Source organism: Carya illinoinensis, chromosome 7 (assembly GCF_018687715.1).
Source record: "Carya illinoinensis cultivar Pawnee chromosome 7, C.illinoinensisPawnee_v1, whole genome shotgun sequence".
In the NCBI taxonomy this organism is placed as follows: Eukaryota; Viridiplantae; Streptophyta; class Magnoliopsida; order Fagales; family Juglandaceae; genus Carya; species Carya illinoinensis.
In genome coordinates this window covers 9,450,816-9,467,798 of record NC_056758.1, presented here as the reverse complement: position 1 = coordinate 9,467,798, position 16,983 = coordinate 9,450,816, and the positions used below count along the sequence as shown (strand labels likewise).

Below are 16,983 nucleotides of genomic sequence, written 5' to 3'. Positions count from 1 at the left end.
TTAGAGATTCGGAAACATGGATGGATCGCCGACCCCATTAGCATGGGTGCAGCGGCTCCTCTTGGGCTCGACGTCCTGATCGATCGTTTGGTCCCTACAAATGGGGCAGCTGAGGGACCTCACCACCAACCATTGATCGATACATTCCTTGTGATACATGTGATTGCACCTAGGCAAAACCCTTACAATTTCGCCATGCACGAACTCCGCCAGACATATCGCGCAAATCGGCTCGGAGTCCGATGACGACGCCATGGCAGAAGAACAAGAAGCAGAGACCGAGTCTTCGGCGTAGATGAAAGTAGGAAGGACAGCGAGATCGTCGCTATGAGATGACGACGTCGCAGGTGGAGACTGATGGACGGAGTGTTGGCGTCGGCGGAAGCAAGTAAAGATTAAGTGAATGACCAAAGTGCAGATGAGCATGGCCATGACGATGATGGTGATGACAACACTTATGGTTCTCTCTGGGGGTCTAACGTGGGGTTGTGGTGCCAAGGCCGAGCCCTTCATCACGTTTAGAAGTTTGCGAGAATGCTGAGGTGTTGATGACGGATTCATGGTTTTCGACAGAGAGAAGTGAGAAACACACACATCGAAACAAACCCTAATGGCCACTGAAAATCGATGGTTTTGCTGCTTTATACATATACATATACATATATACATACATATAGAGAGAGAGAGAGAGAGAGAGAGAGACAGACAGACAGACAGACAGAGACAGAGAGACACGTGTTTTGTACGCAGGGTTTATTTTGTAACGAAGAGGCACATCAGTGACACAACAGTTTCATGCAGGGAACTATTCAATCTGCATTCAGGAAGCTTCTAGGTATATTCTTCCAACATATTATTAGCTTTTCTTTTTATAAAAAGATGAAAATATCCTCAGCTACTTAAAGGAATTCCACCACGGGTCCGAGTAAACATGGTAGTGTTGGAAGGGTATGTTTGTCTTTTGGATGTTTTTGTACGTATATGGCATGCAGCAGTTTTGCTGGCCTTTTGCTGTATTTTCTCAAAAACTTGGCGCGTTTGAGTTATTTATTTCTTTTACTTTCCGGTTTTATCAGTTTTCGGAGACTGCTTCACCTTTCCTTTCCCAACTTTTGGCCCCTTTTTCTTGTTTTAAATGCATGCTAGGTCTCTCATTTATAAAGAAATCATATTTACAATTATAGTATCGCAGGCTTTGCTAGACGCAGTCGGCAAATACAATCGACATCCAGTCGACTATACGGAATAAATAAAAAAAATTATAAAAATATTTTTTTTTCATGGTTGTAAAGAATGAATAAAAATAATTATAAAAATAATTTTTTTTCATATAAGTCTCGTAGTAATTCATTTTTTTCAAAGCGACTGCACGCCGACTGCATTTACCGACTGCACAAATCATTTCTCTAGTGTTTAAACGTAATATAGTGCATAAACATCATGCATTCTTTTTAAAAAAGGTCAGTAATCATAAAATCCTCATAAAAAAAAATAATTTTTTAATAATAAACTCTACTCTCTTTTAAAAATACTTACACAACACAAGATTCTCTCCCTCTGCCAATAATTTGTTATAATTTATGGGAAGAAAACTACTGATTAATAACAAGGATCGGGTGAACCTACATATTATTACAGAAAATCTAATAGAAGGGCCTGAAGATTCATTCTAGGGCACCATATTACTAACAATGCAAATAAAGATGGCCTTGCAGTTTTAACTTACCTGAAAAGTAACATGTTAATTTACATGTGATTTCCAACATGGAAGCAAATGCTAGATTCCCTAGGAAGTGCAGATTGGAATCTCCCTGAGAGGATTGCAAACAAAATATTAATGGAAGAACTCAATACGTAAAGATTTTAGTCACAAAATTTGATTATCGGCACAGCATCATCAGTGAGACAAACAAAAAGGATACACACTGGTAAATCCTTCAATCATAACTCTGAATTTTTTACACCATCAATCACCATCATTGTCAGTGCCCAGATTTTGAAGCAGCCCATTTGAAGTAACCACAATTTGCTTCAGGATTTGAGGCAGGTCCCTGCAAGAAGGAAACAGAGATTTCCGTACTTGGTTTTAATATATATACAATCTACATTCCTTTCTGTACCCTCCTAGACAGAAGACCCAATAGGCAGGTGAAAAGATAATCTAAGAATCGTATATAGCTATCATCAATTTTCCAAGGTTTTCAACAAGATGGATTACAGAAAATTCCTGATAAGGCTTGTTCAACATCAAATGCCACACATAATATATAACCGATGATCCTTGCACTGTTGATGTAACTATAACTACAACAAGCTAATACCATTTCAACAATTCCAACATCAGCTGGACTAACACAACTGGCAATCAATATTCTAAAACAGATGTATCAAACTTAATTGAAACTCAAATGGAGGAACCAAGCTATAGGCTTCAGTATTACTTATCCTTTAGTTTTATAGTCATGCACTTGAATATCATTCAATGGATATCTCAAAAGTAACTAACTTTTTTCTTTCAATTTAAAAGTAACAACTTCTTTCACCCTAAATACAGTCCATAGATTAGAGAGATCAAAAGGATGCTAATCGAGATATAAGATTTATGACTAAAAGAGTACCTCGGCACGAGCACAGACATAAAATCTGCGACCAAAATTAGGACCTTGTTTCTTCACTACCCGTGCAACACATGGTTCACTGTGTCCCTTACAAAGGGGTATGCTATTCTGCATGACTTGCTGTATCCTTCGCCACTCCAGTAAAGCAGCATTAGTTTTCTCTCTCTCCAAAGGATAGGAACTTAGTTCATGATCATCCTGAGTGGGTGTACTTGAGTTCAATGCATCCTGCTGGGAAACGCTGCATTGAACATCCACCGCAGAACTTGTATCAGAGTGATTACCAGACTGTAGGACATCCGTCTGACTCATTGAAATACCACTATTAGAGTCTTTAGCATTATTGATAGGGTTTGGACTTCTCTGGAAAAATGACCTCAATGAGAGTTGGGACCCTTGACTTTTTCTTGCCTTTTTCATGGTTTCATTTCTTGGAAGTGATTTGCTCTGCTTACTTCCTGACATAACCAAGATGTTACAAGAAGCATCACCATCAAAACCTCTGGAATGCTCAGCTCTATTAGAAATGAGACCTTCAGATTCTTGGTTTGAAGAACAAGATTCAACAGGGGATACACCAGATATACTGCAGTCGTTGGATGACCTCTTCACTCTCTCATTGCAAGTCTCTGACGTTATATTTTCGTTTGAAAGTGAACCTGACATCTCGCAGGATCTAATTTGTTCAGCAAGTTGTCTTTTTGTTAAGATTGACACTGCACAAGACAATGGGCCTTCTAAATTTGCAGTAGTAACATAGAAAACCAGCAGCAGAAAAGAAGAAAAAAGTGGCACCCTTCTCTTTCATTCATCAACACTGCACACAATGAAGGCCACAGGGAGGTTGCAGAAATTTACACAAAACAAGTAGCCAGGGGAAAAAAAATCCAGTTCAAGGCTGTGACGGCTTAACTAGAAAGTATTTTAACTCTCTCAGATGGTTGCTCGGGATGGCAAAGGATTAGATGTTCCACTAACCCTTATGGCTATTCATCCATCATTTAAGTCTTGATTAATGGCAGATACTTAATCTAAAATAGCAACCAAATACCATGAAACTCAACCAAGAAAGTGACCACTTCCTCCTCAAATCTTATCATCCCAAAATAGTTTACAGCTCAATGTCAATGCAGGCTTCATCAATTGTATAAAATGGAATATATGATAATAAACTGAGACTATGATCCACAAAATGAGAAACATTTTTGTACCAAGAGTTTGCTGGACGCCATGAATCATGGGAATATATCTAGCAGATAAAGCAGGAGTACTGTGTTCAGAAGTATCAGGAATTTCCAGTAATCTTGTAAAAACGGGAGCATGATCAGAACCTTCCAGCTTGATGCTCCGCCCTCCTTTCCACCTGCAGGGCAACATGCAGAGTACACATACATGGCATCTGTGCATATAAGCAGGAATGAAAATCTTGTACCATATGATGGGCAAGTATGCAAAAAGTTTTGGTACTTGGAACTAAAAGGAGGCCACTGTCATGCATCTGTAAATTAGCTTGTAAGAGTTTTTTTTTTTTTTTTTTTCATATAAGATATGCAGAAGATAAGAAGATTGTTTGCAAAACTGATTTTCTGAATTATGACCTGCAAATAAAGTTTCCATGTACTTTCCCAGCTCTGACAAAGACAACCACATGGATAGAGGCACAAAGTGTCAAAGACACAAGCAGGCATACACATACAAATATATATATATATATATATAGAGAGAGAGAGAGAGAGAGAGAGAGATTACTATAACTTTTACAATTTTTAGAAGAATTTGCAGCATCATTGATTACCCAATACAACTACATAGCCAGATCCTTTACCTAACTGTATTCCCAGGTTTCCACCGTTTGTACTGTATCAGTATGTCACACTCCTCCACATGGCAAGTCATAAGGTTATGACCTTGCTGGTCATGATCTTCATGTAAGCATGATCCAGCACACAGAATATGATCAATTCTTGTGCCATAATTAAACACTTCAGCACCTGTATTTTGCGGCCAGCATGTGTATGCTTCTCTTCTGTACGAAAACTCAAGATGGACAAACAAAGGACAAATCAAGAAAGGTCAAAATTTAGATTCTAACAACAATGATGAAAGTGCCCGATCACCACAAAATATGTGATGGCATGTCTAAAAAGAAAAAATAAATTGTGAAATGGATGAAAAAAACCAATGAAAATGAGATACAAATTACACACTACAAGAATTTCAAATATATCGTACTTCTACATTTTGCTGACAAAACAAAACTTTAACAGTCTGATCAAGATTCAAATTTTTTTTTAGGAAACTAGTAGTCATTGATCAACTATCAATGTGGAGTTCTTACCTGTCAGGATGTTTTGTTCTAAAAATATCAGAAAAAGGGCCTCCACTTTCCGCTAGTATGGATCTAAACCATCTTCTGAATCTACAAAGCAGTTTATATAAAAAAATATCAGAGCTTTGGCCACTGAAACTGTAAATCGTAATGTAGTAAATTACAAGAACATAACAGCATGACTGCTTGAAAAGATCACGGTGCGTAGAAATCAGATAATCAGCTTACTCATTTGTCTCGAAATCTGGTCCAGCATCACAACAATCCATTGCAGTGGGTGCAATGTTGAGATCACCAACAACAATTATCCTCCTTCCCTGGCGCAAGAGAGACTCCCACCTTTTCTATAAATGAAATACCAGTGTCACTTAAGGACTAGCAAATATACGGCTCTAGTTTGTACTCATCCCCATCACCAGAAAATACAGAACTTCGTAAACAGGCATGGTCACTCACTTAAACCTGCAGGACATCTACTATACAGCAGGTGAATTTAATATAGAAAAAGGCTTCCTATCTATGTATATTTCTTTATTATTGAACTGTCGAAGTTCCCAGTTTGAGTTTCTAATGAATTTAGACTACGAGAACACAAAGTTGTGTGGTCCATACACTGATATCTCCTCCCTTTTTTCCCACTCAGAATAGTTAAGACATATGAATTAAACTGTAAGCAATGCTAAGATTACATAAGCTTTTTTAAGGCCAACACTAAGAAGTAAAGCCCAACACATCTTCATGCAATGAATCTAACATCAGAACCCAGGATGCATAAAAGGGGAGTCCAATGCTAAGGAACACAATTCGGGGTACCTGTAATATCTTGAAAAACGTGAGCTTAAACTGGATCCTTTCATCATCATTGCATTCAGCTCGAGGCCCATACAAGTTAAACAGAACTAGCAAATTCCAAGAGGGAAAAAACAAAAAACAAAAAACAAAAATTGCATTATATAATCAATTGAAAAGGAAAGTATATTATTACCTTTATTAGTATTTCAGAGAGCAATAATAAGATATCACGCTTAATGCTCACCAAAATGACCATGATCCGTGATAATGCATCGCCCCTCGCTGTCAACTTTAAGAAGCTCCTCTTTGGCAAACTCGTCCTCAAGGTCATCCACTATTTCATTGCGTGCTTCGCATTTTCTATTATGAGAGTTTTCAACAAGTCCCGTAAAGCCTTCCTGAGCTGCAATCGGCAGGGCCACTTCGGTGCTCGAAAAAGCTGACTTTACACGACAAAAAGTAGCAACCCCTGCAGCCAATAAAGGAAAGTTAACACAGCGCTTTAGTGTTTGCGCGCGCGCGCAACCAACATCAATACTTGTCTATTTATGTTGAGACAATCAAGCAATCACCTTACCGGAATACCCCATTCGGCCTCTATCGGACGTACGCGTGCAGGAGAAGAACGATTCGTAACCGTCCGCCACTGCCAAATCCGCCGTCAGCTCCTGCCTTCTTAACTTGGTCTCCTGATTAATTTCAGAATCAGATAAACTAAATTCCAAACGCGAATTCATACAAATTAAAACCCACTCACAAACACACAGAAGCACCTGAAAGCAAATGATATCGGCATCGAAGGAATCGAGCAATTTGGGGAGGGAGCCGAACTGAGAAATGCGCGATCTAAGCCCATTCACGTTATACGTTACGATCTTCATCTTCTAGCTTTCATCATTGGAAAATGCTATGTCCACCGCTTGATGCTCCATCTTGATGTGGCATCCCCTGTGGCATCAATTTTAAAGATAAAATATAAAATTTTAGATCAGTCATCTTCCTTTCTTTTGTTCTCTCTCTCCCTTCTCTCTCTCCCAAAAACACTCTCAACTTCGTAGCCTATTCCTCTGCCCTTCCATCCCCAAGTCTTCCATGCCAACTCAAAAAAAAATTTTGATCGGTCGGCTTCATTTCCTTTTGTTCTTCTCTCCCAAAAAATAAACCCTAACTCCACTCTCCACTTAGTAGCATTTTCCCCTGCACTGGGCGAACCTCAACTTCGAGCTTTCCATCCCCGAATCCTCCATTCCAACTGAAATAATCAATCTTGGCCGTGTATTCTCAAGTCCCAAAAATTGGTCCAACGCCTCGATTTCAAGAGCAAATGCCTGGGTTCTCAACCTGACAACCAAGAGCAACAAAACCCAGGAACAAAAAAATTAGAAATTCATAACATTGCAACGCAAAACCCAAAAAATAAAATTAAAAATAATAATAATAGGGAAAGAAAGAAAAGAAGCAAAAATATATTAAAAAGATAAAAGAAAACTCACTGAGGAGCAAGAGGCGCTGTGATTGGAGGCTTTATGGATGAAGGAGATCTGACCAGAGAGGAAGAACTACAAATGCATATGGATATATATTAGAAGGAAAGGATCTAACTTTATGTTCTTTTCCAATATTTTTCATCAGACCTTTTCTAAAATATGTTTCGTATATTTTGGTTATTTATCTGATTTTTTTACGATCTTCTCTTGTTGAGTTCCGTCTTAGAGGTTATTGAAGCCCTGTTTGCTACTGGCAGTCTGCGGATACAAAGAGAAGGCGAATGAGTTGCTGGACGGATGAGAAAAGTTTGATTGTTCGGATCAAAAGTACCTTTTGCTATCTTTTTCACCGAGGGAGAGTGCGCAAGCTGTGACAGAGGCGTTGGGGCGTTCGACTTCTGAAGAGGAAATTTTAGGGGGTTGGGCGGAAGACGTTTTCTGCCTTTCGTTCTTTTTCTTTTAATTAAGACACGTGGCTTGCCACATCAAACGGGAAGGAAAAGCGGTATATTTGAGCGGTAATTGTAGCATTACCCTTCATCATTTCCTTCCAACAGAACAGTGGGAAATCGCCCGAGAAATGTATTACTACGGACGACGTTAAATTCTTATGTCTTCGATGTGGAACGACGTCGTTTTAATTTCTGCAACTTTCATGCATCAAACTTCCTTTATATATATATATAAAAAGGCAAGAAGATGCCTTTTCCAGCCCATTTCGCAGTTTCCTAGGTTTGAAAGCCACGACCCGCCAAAAAAGTGTAGATAGAAAAAGGGTGGTTTGCCTTTGCCACATTAATTTCAAGAGTGGTAGGCCAAAACCATGGATAATATTACTAAAACTAAAAGTGCCAATTAGCCCATTTACAAGTTACCAAAATGCTAGGGACATCCAAAATATAAATCACAAAACATATTTCATCTACTCAACAACTCCACAACTCTGTTTCAGATTCCTAACCACCAAAAGAATATCTCTTGCTTTCGAATTGGTGTTTCAGTTGGAGGAGGTGATATCGGGATATGAAAGTCGAATTGGACGATACAATCCGGGTATCATAGTCGAGACATCTTTGAGAGCTTCACAGTTCAGTAAGGTCGATGGGGATGGATTCAGACAACCATAAAAGTTCTCAGTGTTTGGACTTCGGAATGTCACTAACGCTGTTGGAGGAGCTATCTTGAAGACCTAGAGATGAAGAATACCTACATGAAGAACCATTTTCAGTAACACTTCTTTCCTTCCTCTGTGATTGCTTGCCTTTCCTTCCTCCGGAAGATAGATCCTGCATTAACCAATTCAGTAGTTCATTTGCTGAGATTTTCCGCGAAAATTGCTTCTAAAGTCCATTAAACTGACCTGCTGTGCTGATGATCCGGGCATCTTCAATTCAAGTTCTGTTGCCACATCGTTAGAATCATCAGATCTTTCAACATTGCTGGGCATTTGATGATCTAGGGACTTACTTTGGGATTCTTGTTTGCTTGAAATCTGGGAAGTGGATGCATGTTGTGCTGATGGAGGCTCCATTGGAGGGTTGGAAGCAGTTGGATAAGGGATGAAAGTCGAACAGGGATTAGGAACGGTACCATGATTATGATTCCCAAAGAAGGGAAACGGCTGCAGAGATGCATGCATAGGAAGTGGGCCAGGAGGGACAGGTACAGGAACTGGATAAGAATAAGGCGGACCCATTACAGCAGAAGGATCAATGGCAGCCCATGGGAACATAACCCCGAGTCTTTGCTGATGCTGAACATTCAAACTCTCAATGTCAGATTTTAATGATGCCTTCTCTTCTCTAACCTCATTCTTCTCCTGTGTTAGCTGTATAAATTGAAAAACGAGGGATAATATGAGCATAAATGGGGGGGTCACAACCATGAGGTGACAAGATGATTAAAAGCAAGCTCATATCTTATCTTTGTTACCAAATGAAATGCAATTCAAAAAATTAAATTCATTTGGATTAGGGATTCATTGCAATTCTTAAAAGAAGATTTACTTCGGATAAACTGAGCCAATACAATAGGATGAACTAAAAGAGTTCTGCATCATGAACTATGTACCGCGCACATCACTTAAATGGGTTCTATAAAGTCACATACGAGGGAATTAAAAAATAGAATATGAAAAGACAGAAATGAAAAGGGTGGTCGGATTCAAAGCGAGGCTTACTATATCCATGTGAATTATATGCCCTATATAAATATGAAGGAATTATTCCATTATTGTTCACTAATCATTATTGTGTTCATTAATAATACTGGAATCCCTGGCGAAGAGTCAGAAGGCATTATTATGATATTCCAATCCGGTTGTATACCAGAAAAATAAATGAATTTGGGGTTTGATCTATTTCATGTGATTCAGTAATAGAAATTCTATCATTGCTAGATTGATCCATATGATTCAATGAAGAATAAGCAAATAATGGGATTTTTTTTCTATAAACTATAAAAGGAAATGAAAATGACATCACCTCCCGTGCTTCTTCAGTAAGTGCTGAACACTCTGCTTTCAGTCTGCCGACTTCAGCAGTTAAATCCTTCAGCACTTGGACTGTGTCTGTAAGGATGGTTGCCTTGTCATTCTTCGGCCTATCTGGATCTGCATTTTGAATGTAACTTATAAACATCTAAAGTTGAAGCAACTTATAATCACCAGAGTAAGAAGTCCAGTGAAAAATAAATGATTTGAGCAGCATGGACGCTTTGACAGCCAAGTTAAATACAAAAGCTCTCAAGTCAGAATCAATTCCACTTTGACAAGTATGGATTAGCAAAATCAAATAACAGCAAGTGCACGTGTAACTGGAGCCTGTCTAAAGTCAATATATATTGCCCACAATCAACAGAAACTCTACTGTGAAAATTAGTAAAACACTTACTAAAACTATATCATTTCAAGAGTCAGAATATGAAATAGCTTCCATTAATTTTAAGTTCTTCTACAGAGATCAAACTGATTACTAGACCTCCACAGCTTTGTATCTTTTGCCTTTCAGTCTTTTATTCAATCTTTTAGAGCCATTTGAATTCCTGTGTGGAATTTATATCTGGTGAGAGAGCTATAACTCAACTTCTTTTCAACAAAAACTATATTGACATTTTTACATGTGAAGTAAGCCAACGGTGTTCTATATAATGAGAAACCAAAAGAAGCCAGTTCACAACCAAGTTACAAAGTAGAGGCAAGCAACTTCAAGAAAGAAAGAAGTAAACCTGAGTTTTAGCAGCACCTTAATATATAGACTCTGCCAGTAAAGAATAAGCCAACAATGGTGTAACTGATCAAATGGCACAGAAATCCAGAAAAGCTCAAGCCTTGCAAGAGCAACTTATTTTGGCATGACACAAACAACTCCAAAAAAATCTCAGTTCTTTCGTGGAAAAAGGGTGCTGTATATTAGTGCTCATAATGCTATCAGTTCAATACATAAACAAAGGGTGAATAGTTTATTCATCCAATTCACCGCCTACTGAACTGACTGAAGTAGCAAAACAAATAGCAAACAAGTATCATAAAAAGGATACAAACCAATGCTGCTGATCACTTAATTAGGAACTCTCTAGAATTTCAGCAAAGTGTTGTTCATACACAAACATACGAGGCATAGCCAAGACTGCAAATGCATAGACCCATGAATGTACTCACTGACATTGAGTGCAGTCCCTACAGCATCAATTAAGTATCTAATGTCACTTGGGAGATGAGATCCACAAGCAGCAATAAAGGCTGAAGGACCCGCACTATGTTTATCTCTCTCCAACTCCAAACCTAGTAAAATTCTTCTTGTGACACATGAGCAAAATGTTTAAAAATATACCAACAGATGTATAAACCAGATTCATAGACCTGTGACGTATTTTTGGAAGATTTTAGCAGAATAATATCATAAATGTTGGGGATTGATCATTTTCCTAATTGGAAATAAACTATTTTGAGAAAGATATTTCAAGTTTCTAGTTATTTCTGCTTTTCCCATGTAACCAAATCCAACAGCATGTTCGAGGCGAGACTAAAAAAAAAAAACTAAAAAGGTGCAATACTCTACCTAATGTGTTCCCCAGCTCAAGAAATTGCTCATTCAACCGATCTCTCCTCAGCTTTTCACGGTCAGCCTTCTTAACCTTTCTCGCTGCAATTGGGTCCTTCATTTCAACATCATCCCTTTGCCTGAGACGTAACCCGAAAATAATAAGTCTAGCCAAAAAACACAAGACGACAAATTCAAGCATTTCTTCAACTCGACCCCAACGACACGATAACCCAACAACGACTCCATGTATATTTATATATAGATGAAAACTAGCAACTCTATTATCTCAAGAACTTATGCCTTTGAATTTTCAATTCAATGTTCTTATTGGGTTTTCAAATGTAAAGCTCACTTGATTCTCCCAAGAGATTTAAATTTAACTTAAATTAATTGCTAATTTATTGATTATGACTAACTCAAACAGTAGTCATATAAATTAATTAAATCGTTGGGGTCAAAAAACAAAACAAAGCAAAAAACAGAAACCTGGAATCTTGGTGAGTATTTTGGCAGCGATTGTGAGGCTGAGAGGTCGATGAAGGTGCTACATCCGCCTTCAAATTCTCGTCTGTCTTCCTTTGATCCATCTCTCTCTCTCTCTCTCTCTCTCTCTCTCTCTCTCTCTCTCTCTCTCTCTCTCTCTCTCTCACATTAACCACCAAAGCTCAACCTGGGTTCTAGAGATTTTTAAGCTTCTTTCTTCTCCTTCGTCTTGGGTTTTTTTGTGGGGGGTTAAGGATTTGTAGATTATAGAAGAAACAGTGATCTGATCAAGAATTCAGTCAGTGAGAGATTAAGAAAATGGCAAAGCGACAAGTACAGGGAATGGACTTGTGCTTTGCACAAGCCACACGCACCAGCCTCGCCCACCTGGAATTAATATTTTATTTTTTATTTTAGTTAAATATTTCGAAAATTTGATGAATTCGTAGGTTCTTCCCTGGGGAATCACAACCGGGTCAGCTTCCATTCATCCCGCGTAGATATTATTGCATTTTAATATGTAGTCTCTTTTCAAACTTGTTTATTGTATTATAAAAACATATGTATTAATAATGAACATGTTTGTTCTACAACAAAAGTGGCGACATTATATTTTTATCTTTGAGGTTTATGATGTGTTAGGTTGTATAGCTTGTATGACATGGGCCATTAATTTCATTCGGATGTATTTTTGGTCATTTGATTGCCAGGTCTAAACTATCTCTGTCGTTCTTTAGAACTTGGTTTTGGTCATCTATAATTAGGTTGTGTTTTGTGAGAAACATTGGCATCCCTATTACTGATGCATGTCTATTGTTTTGTCTAATGATATCATTGACCGATGCTGGTAGCAGATTTAAAATTGCATAATTATCTTTATCGAATATGAAAAAATATATGACTTTTGCCTAAAATATCCATGGTGTGCACTAGGGAATGTAGCGTTGTTAGCCACAATAGTGCTAGTACAATCTTGAAGAGCAACAATGCTCGCCCTAATTTGAAATGTTATTATTCGCTTCGGCTGCCAGCACTTATGCTTGCCTCGATGTGAAATTCTTATTTCCATTCTTCCTTTCCATTCTGGGCAAGCTTCACACCACGAGCACTCTTCCTTTCCATTCTGGGCAAGCTTCACACTCCTCCTACAATGTTTGCCTCTGGATGAGCATTGTTGCTCTTCGGGGTGTTTGCCCCAGGTTCCAACCAATCTTTGCTTACCCCATTGCAAGATGGTGTTACTTCCCCAAGGGGTGCACTCTTTGCTCACTTTAGATGCTAGCACTTATGCTTGACTTGAGCTTATTTTTTATTTCTTTTTTTGAGGCCAAGCACTCTCTCTTTCCACTCTACTTAACCAAAGGGTGAGATTCACATTCCTTCCAATATGCTCGTTGTGCTCGCCTTTGGTCGAGCATTGTTGCTCTCTAGGGTGCTTGTCCAGAATTGTGAGCACTCTTTACTCACTGCGTATATCAAGTGCAAGATGATGTCGTTGCCCAACCTGGCACAAGATGTTGTTGCTCACTCAATGCGAGCTGCTGTTGCTTGAAACGGGCCGAGCACTCTCTATTTGCTTCATGTGCCAGCATTTATGCTTGTCTCGGGCATACTTTTTTTTCTCTCCCATGGGTGAATACTTTCCCTTTACTCTCGAGCAAGTTTCACATTTCTCTTGTGATGCTCGCCATTGTTGATCTTCAAAGTGCTCGCCTAAGGTTGCGAGTACTATTTACTTGCCTTTAAATTTGTTTATAAGATTATTTACAATCATAAAGGGTGCTTCATCAATTATAAGATTTTATTCTCTATTTTAACTTTTTTGTCAAAAACAATTGCCGAACGGTTTACAATCTTAGGATAACATATTAAAGGCGTATATTCCTCTTATCTTCAGCACTTTGTATCATTATGCCGCACATGCATCCCACTCGTGGTGATTAGATCCACAATTTCACTCGTGGCAATTAGATCCATGACTTTTACTTCTTATTTTTATTTTTCCAAAAAAAAAATGACTCATCTATGAGGATTAGAACCACGACCGCACCCTCCCTTCTGTTACTATAAAGAAATGTGGCGAATGACATACCAATTTAAATACAAATTAACTGGTATTCTTCACTTTAACTTGGATGAAATATATATATATATATATATATATATATTGGTTTTTGTGATCATTATCATTATCATAGGAAGCTGAGTTTAAGGGTGTTTTTTCATTTATTTAAGATTATTTTAGAGAAATTTGATTCCAATATGATTTCAACCTTGACCATATTTAGAAAATGCACTATTCTCGTGTCATAACCACATTAAATAATAGTAACTATTCCATATTAGCATGCGAAAGTCTTTTGAATCAGAAGACATAAGATCTAGTTTTTAAATAAGAGAATCGGGTTCGAACCCGCTCTTATAAAAATAAAATAAAAACGATTACATACCAGCCTTTACTATTCATGGGCATGGTTATTCCTTTCTTCCCGATGGAAGCTATTTCTTCAATAAAAGTGCTCTCAGTCGTCTAATTTTAAATATAAGTTTCAACTTACCACCATCAAATCGTAACAACTGGAGTGGTCATGCGGTTACCTTTCGGTTTTTCTATAACGAATTATTACTTGTTTCTTTAATTTATAATATATTATTATTTATTTGGATTCCTTAATTATTTTTATTTCCCTCTATTAGATGCCTCATAGTTTATACTATTGGAATTATGAATAGACTTATCAATTTGATCATTCTTATAACCATAAGAAATAACAAATTTAACTCAGAATAGCAATTTTGTGATATTTCATTGATAAGGATAATGATAGGTAATGTATGTGATCCAATATTACTTGAAAATGAAAAGTTCTTACTTTTTATAAAATTTCAATAAGGTTACAATCGTATCATTGACTAGTACTTTTGGAGTATAGGTAATGTGATTTGGGTCTTCTATTGAAGCATTATAAATTTGGCTTAAAAAAATATTTTAAAAAACATTAAACTAAGTCTTAATAAATTGAATCTAGATTAGAATCCTGCGAACCTCACAGAATAAAATGAAATGATCTTTGGATACACATCAATTAATTCAGGCTCAAGTCGAGTCTTAATACTTATTTCTCATGATCAAGCTAATTAAGTTCACAAGTAATGCTAAATATAAATATAGAATGTGTGAATCTGATGATTTTTTTTGAAAAATAATAGGGTTCACTGTTAAAAAGTAAAATTTTTCAAGTAGGTTCTAGATTTGCTCACTAGTTTTAAAGAGTGAGCGAGACTTGCAATCTTAAGGTTGTATAAATTATTTTCCTAAATTCACGTAATCAATAATCAACTCAATTAAACCATAATCTAGTGGCTAGATTACTTATAATCTACTAAATTCGATCATACTTCTATCCACTTGATGAGTTTGTGAAAAGGTTTGCCTCCTTTCTCTATTTATTTCTTTCTTTTAGGAGGAGCAAGAAAGCTTTGCAGAGTGCTGAATGATTGAATCTGCATGGATCTCACTACTTGAACAAGACAAGCCTTTTGGGGTCCCACTTAAAGGTACATTCTCCTAAGAGCACTAGCATTGGTTTTTTTATACAGAAAATATACACAGCAGCCTCACACTTTTCACACTATTAAAAAATGTGAATTTACTATTTTACCCTTTTCTATTTTACACTTCAAAAATGATGGTGTGTTGGGTGTGAGGCTGCTATGTAGCATGCCTCCTTTTTATATGCATCTTCAAAATCACAACTTTTGAAAATTGATTTTATATATAAAGAAAAACCCCCACATTGGATTATGCATTTTTGAACCAAATAATAATAAAATATTAATATTTTTTTAATTATTATTTTTATATATTTTACAATTAACACAATGTGCTCAAAAATACAAATTTCATATATCTAAATATTACCAATTTTATATATCAAAATGACTACTTTTATCAATAAATATTAATATATATTAAAAAAAACATTTTGTATCATCAACTTAATATATCAAAATCATATTAATACAAATTTCACAAAATTGGTTTTAATGGATAGGAGAGAAAAAAAAATAGTAAAATAATGTTTGAAGAGTGAATTGTGATTCTTCAAACTTGAATAAATACTATTCATAGTTATATAAAATTTTGAAGATACATAATCCAACGTAAACCAATTTGAAAGGATATTATTCAAATATGAAGATGAATATTAAGATACATAGACCATTACCAATGCTCTAAGAATTTGCAAAAGCTAAAGCCAGAATAGTCAGCACTTAAAAGATGTGGAGGCCCATGCCGCCTATATAAATAAATGAGAAAATATATTTATAATTGTGAAGTGTTGCTTAATTGTTTTTTTTTTTTTAAAAAAAGTTAATAAAATATGAAACTCATATAAAAAAAATTAATTTTTTAATAATGGACCATACTCTTTTTCAAAATGATTATGCGACGTTTACGCATTTCACAATCACATGTAAAATTACTCTAAATAAATTAATGCTACACCCACAAGTAGATTAGATAAAAGTAAGTTTATAAATTAATATTGCTTTATATAATTTATTAGATTTATTTTATAATAAAAATAACTTTATAATTTATTGAACTATATCAAATCACATTAGTTTATAAAATTACTTTTACGTAATCCTTTTGTTGCCAAAGAATTTCCCGAAATTAATACTTAAACATAAGAAAACAAGGAAACAAAATGCTTCCCAAGGATACTCCACTAATTTAAAAAATAATAATATAGTTTGAAAAAACATTTTTTATGCAAGCACTACAACCATGCCATTGCTTGTGAAAGCAACATATTTAAGTTACCACTTTTAGGTGCGGTTTGACAGTGAGATGAGATGGAATTGTTTTAAATGAAAGTTAACAGTTAGATAAAATATTATTTTTCAATATTATTATTATTTAAAAATTTCAAAAAGTTGAATTGTTTACTATATTTTATATAAAAAAGCTATAATGATGAAATAAGATAAAATGAGATAAAATACTTTCACTATCCGGACCTTAAGGTTGTATCATACCAAGCACATGCAACATCAGTATTGTGCTTGACGCATCAACAAAAATATTAAAAACTAATGCTTATATCGCGAATCAGATACCATCCCGACTTGTGCACTCAATTTTGTATTTATGTGCGTTCAATGCAGCCCAAAGAGGATGACACAATCAAAAATAATGCAATAACTTGCTTTACAAGCAAAAT

The 16,983-nt window shown here is 36.3% G+C and overlaps 3 protein-coding genes across 7 annotated transcripts; all 3 read right to left on the bottom strand.

Moving 5' to 3' along the window:
- LOC122316146 (RING-H2 finger protein ATL79-like) lies at positions 1–561 on the bottom strand. Its single transcript, XM_043132681.1, has one exon. The coding sequence runs from the start codon at positions 559–561 to the stop codon at positions 1–3; it is 561 nt and encodes a 186-aa protein (XP_042988615.1).
- Positions 562–1,612: 1,051 nt separating this feature from the next.
- LOC122316898 (DNA-(apurinic or apyrimidinic site) endonuclease 2) lies at positions 1,613–7,711 on the bottom strand. 5 transcript variants are annotated; one of them, XM_043133740.1, is made up of 13 exons: positions 7,558–7,711; positions 7,233–7,484; positions 6,513–7,080; positions 6,317–6,428; positions 5,984–6,208; positions 5,761–5,846; positions 5,176–5,291; positions 4,957–5,037; positions 4,444–4,644; positions 3,830–4,017; positions 3,152–3,334; positions 2,619–3,076; positions 1,613–2,051 (listed from the first exon to the last, which is right to left on the bottom strand). In XM_043133740.1, the coding sequence occupies exons 3-13, from the start codon at positions 6,618–6,620 to the stop codon at positions 1,983–1,985; spliced, it is 1,827 nt and encodes a 608-aa protein (XP_042989674.1). In that variant the 5' UTR covers positions 6,621–7,080; positions 7,233–7,484; positions 7,558–7,711; the 3' UTR covers positions 1,613–1,982. The 5 variants fall into 5 exon arrangements, with proteins under 5 accessions (XP_042989674.1, XP_042989672.1, XP_042989673.1 ...); XM_043133738.1 differs by having other exon boundaries at positions 2,619–3,334; positions 7,233–7,298; positions 7,374–7,484; XM_043133739.1 differs by having other exon boundaries at positions 2,619–3,334; positions 3,830–3,981; positions 7,558–7,710.
- Positions 7,712–7,992: 281 nt separating this feature from the next.
- Positions 7,993–12,135, bottom strand: LOC122316899 (transcription factor bHLH121-like). The gene is made up of 5 exons (XM_043133742.1): positions 11,756–12,135; positions 11,285–11,406; positions 9,710–9,837; positions 8,587–9,054; positions 7,993–8,512 (listed from the first exon to the last, which is right to left on the bottom strand). Exons 1-5 carry the CDS (start codon positions 11,854–11,856, stop codon positions 8,360–8,362), a joined length of 972 nt encoding a protein of 323 aa, XP_042989676.1. The 5' UTR covers positions 11,857–12,135; the 3' UTR covers positions 7,993–8,359.
- Positions 12,136–16,983: the final 4,848 nt, after the last annotated feature.